The sequence below is a fragment of the Arachis duranensis genome, chromosome 7 (genome assembly GCF_000817695.3).
Source record: "Arachis duranensis cultivar V14167 chromosome 7, aradu.V14167.gnm2.J7QH, whole genome shotgun sequence".
In the NCBI taxonomy this organism is placed as follows: Eukaryota; Viridiplantae; Streptophyta; class Magnoliopsida; order Fabales; family Fabaceae; genus Arachis; species Arachis duranensis.
Window position 1 is genome coordinate 56,408,170 of NC_029778.3, and position 3,127 is coordinate 56,411,296.

The following is a 3,127-nucleotide window of genomic DNA, read 5'->3' on the forward strand; positions in this document are numbered from 1 at the left end:
AAACTCGATATTAGGTTAACTTAGGAAGTCACACCAAACTCAAATTGCAATCTTGGAGAGTTTATATCGTTAAAAAATAACATTTAAAAAGTATATATATCTCCATAACTAAATACAATTAAATAACATCTATAATAACATCAAACGATTTTAACTTTGTAACAAAAACAAGTGAAAAAAAGATTAATTAAACATATAACTTAATACATAACTTATTACACTGTAGTTTGACAAAAAATAACTGATAACAATAAATAAGAAATATACAATATTAGCTTATTAAACTGAATAAATAAGACAACTGATGCATTCAATAAAAGATACCAAAACTTTAGGTTTTGAGGGCAGAAAATTGTAAATTTAGACTCAAATGTAATGGTAAAACTAAATTTTGCTGATTTTGTTTGGTGTTTATTTAAACATGTACAAATCTAACAAAAAGAGAGTTTATATTAACACAATTTGCATGGTGGTCTCACAGACTTGTTAAGAGTTTTTTAAAGTTTGACCATCAGAAGTATAAAGCATATTTATGAGAAAAAAGAGGAGGAATATTCATTTGATGGTAACACTGGAGACTGTAGTCCTCACTCCTCAAGCATACATTAGAACAATAAAAGAGAGCAGTACATATGTTATTTGAAAGTTTAAGACATTCTCCATAAGACAACCACAAAGAGACAGACCTTAGCAACAGCATAAACACCAAAAAGACCAGTGTCCTTGTAGTTAGTGTTGAAAGCCATCATGCTTTCTGCAACTTCATTGATGCCAACTCGCTGTGCTAACTCAGAACTGTCAACAAGTACAAACACAATTCAGTCAGTATCAATAGGATTTTTCCCCCATTTATTGGGATGAGGAAGGGAAAAGTATCAAGTTTCATACCCCATGTGTTTTCCACCACCCGCTGTCTTATTCCAAGAACCTAACATAGCTTGCATGACCATCAGAGCGATTGAATCTGGATCCTTCCAAGATGCTCCTTCAAAAGCTACCGCAAATTGTGCAAGAGGAATTTCATCATCAAGCATCCTCACCTTTTTATCAGAAGAACGAGAAGATGGAAATGAATAGTTGTCTAACTTTACTATCATGGCAGCAGCAGATGTGCTCATGCTTCATGCTTTTAACATATATTCTTACCTCAGAACCAGTGAAAATTGCTGGTTCTTTAGCAACCAATTGAGATGCTGTGGTAGGATCTGTTGATAACTTGGTGAACAATTTTTTCACTTGCTCAACAATATCTTCATGCTTAACAGCTCCAGAAGCAGCTATCACCTAGAATAGCAAACCCCATGACGAAAACAGCCATTAAGGCTGGGAGCTTCAATATCTTTTTAATTTAAAATACAGAATAGTTACCAAATGACTTGCATTCAGAGGACTATACACCCATAAAGACCAAATTAATTTGTACATACCATCCTAGGAGCAGTGTAATGTGTCTGAATGTAGTTCTGCAGATGATCTTTGGTGATGGTCTTAATGTTTTGAGCAGGCCCAAGGATGGTTCTACCAAGAGGGGTGTACTGAAAAGCAGTCGCATGCAAGTGATCAAAAATCACTTCCTCTGTCTGGCCCTCAACCTACAAGCAGTTTCATACAATAAACCTTTTTATCAAAAAGTAAAATGGAAACATAATACAAAACAATTCAGGATAAAATATGTGGCTGCTTTTCAAGAATGAAGAGCAGTTCAGGATGCTAATGTACTCACCAAAAGCATGATATAGAACTACAATCCTATCTTAACCAAAATCCAAAAAAATAAAGCCAATTACTCATACAATTCTATAGGGAACAAATATTTCAACTGAAAATGTAACACAACTCACCTACAACCAAAACTTCCCATTAAAACCCCATGCTTTTAAAATTTAGATTACCGCAAAAACAATCACTTCTCAGCTACTATGCCACACACAAAAGTAATTTCCTTTTCTTCAGCTAGTAACAGAATTTTAAGAAAATATATTAACAACAAAAAAAAACCTTTGCCAGGATAAATTGAAAAAAAATCAAAGAGTTAACTCAAAACAATGGCCCAGCAGTTCCACATTCCACTACAATCTCCAAAAAAATTTAAATACAAAGCGCAGAATAAATTACAGCTCAATGATATTAATAATATTTCTTTTTTAATCTTATAATCATAATCATCATTATAATAAAATAAATGAACAAAACAGTATCCAAAATGTACAAAAGCGTCAGAAGAAAATTACTTCCAATCCATATATACCCAATAAAAATAGGACACCATTAACTCAATTGCACAAAACTACGAGTCACCCTCAAGCACAAAGTTATCAGCTTACTCACACAGTCACCCACACAGATGACCAACAAAAACAACTAATAAAGAAGCCCAATAGATGCACACTGAAACCCTTAAGCCACAAAACCATAGCCTTAAAAACATTAATAGAAAACAAAAAATAAAACGATCAACAAACACCATATCCAGCATAACCATATTACCACACATTTCCAACTCCAATTCAAACAAGTGCATTCCTACTGGGATTAGATTCTCACGTTTTGAAACAATATGTGATACACAGCGAGTCATATCAGATATAAAATACAACAAATCTCAGATCTAACTACCTACAAAGACACTATCGGTTCCATGGAAATTACCTCTTCCATCTCCCTGAGGATCACGTCACGCTCGCGGCTGATGCGATTCTCATCGAACCTCGAGTTCTGAAGAATATCCGCCAAGATATCGAGTGCCTTAGGGACGTCCTTGTCAGCGACCTTAGCGTAATAAGTAGTCTGCTCTCTTGAGGTGTAGGCGTTGAGGTGGCCTCCCATGTTCTCGATCTCCTCCTCGAGCTCCCTAGCGTTGCGCTTCTCCGTGCCCTTGAAGATCATGTGCTCAAGGAAATGCGCAGTGCCGTTACTCTCCTCCGTCTCGAACCTTGACCCGGCATCGATCCACACGCCAACGGTGGCGGTGCGCGCTGCGAGGCTCGATTCGGTGGCCACACGGAGGCCGTTGGGGAGGGTGGTGACACGTGTCTCGGGGGCAGCGAGGATCCGAGTGTGGTCCGTGAGGGTGGGTCGGGGGGACCCATATTTTAGGAATCTAGGATCGGGATTCTCCAGCTGGCGG

At 37.3% G+C, this 3,127-nt stretch overlaps 1 protein-coding gene across 1 annotated transcript in view; it reads right to left on the bottom strand.

Annotated features, from left to right (window-relative positions):
• The window catches only part of LOC107459114 (probable mitochondrial-processing peptidase subunit beta, mitochondrial), a gene marked incomplete in the record, with an annotated part of 6,426 nt that overhangs the window by 2,517 nt on the left and 782 nt on the right, over positions 1-3,127 (bottom strand). Inside the window, 5 exon segments of the mRNA XM_016077323.3 lie at positions 687-795; positions 889-1,040; positions 1,147-1,284; positions 1,428-1,592; positions 2,650-3,127. Of these exon segments, the coding sequence (XP_015932809.1) occupies positions 687-795; positions 889-1,040; positions 1,147-1,284; positions 1,428-1,592; positions 2,650-3,127 (1,042 nt within the window).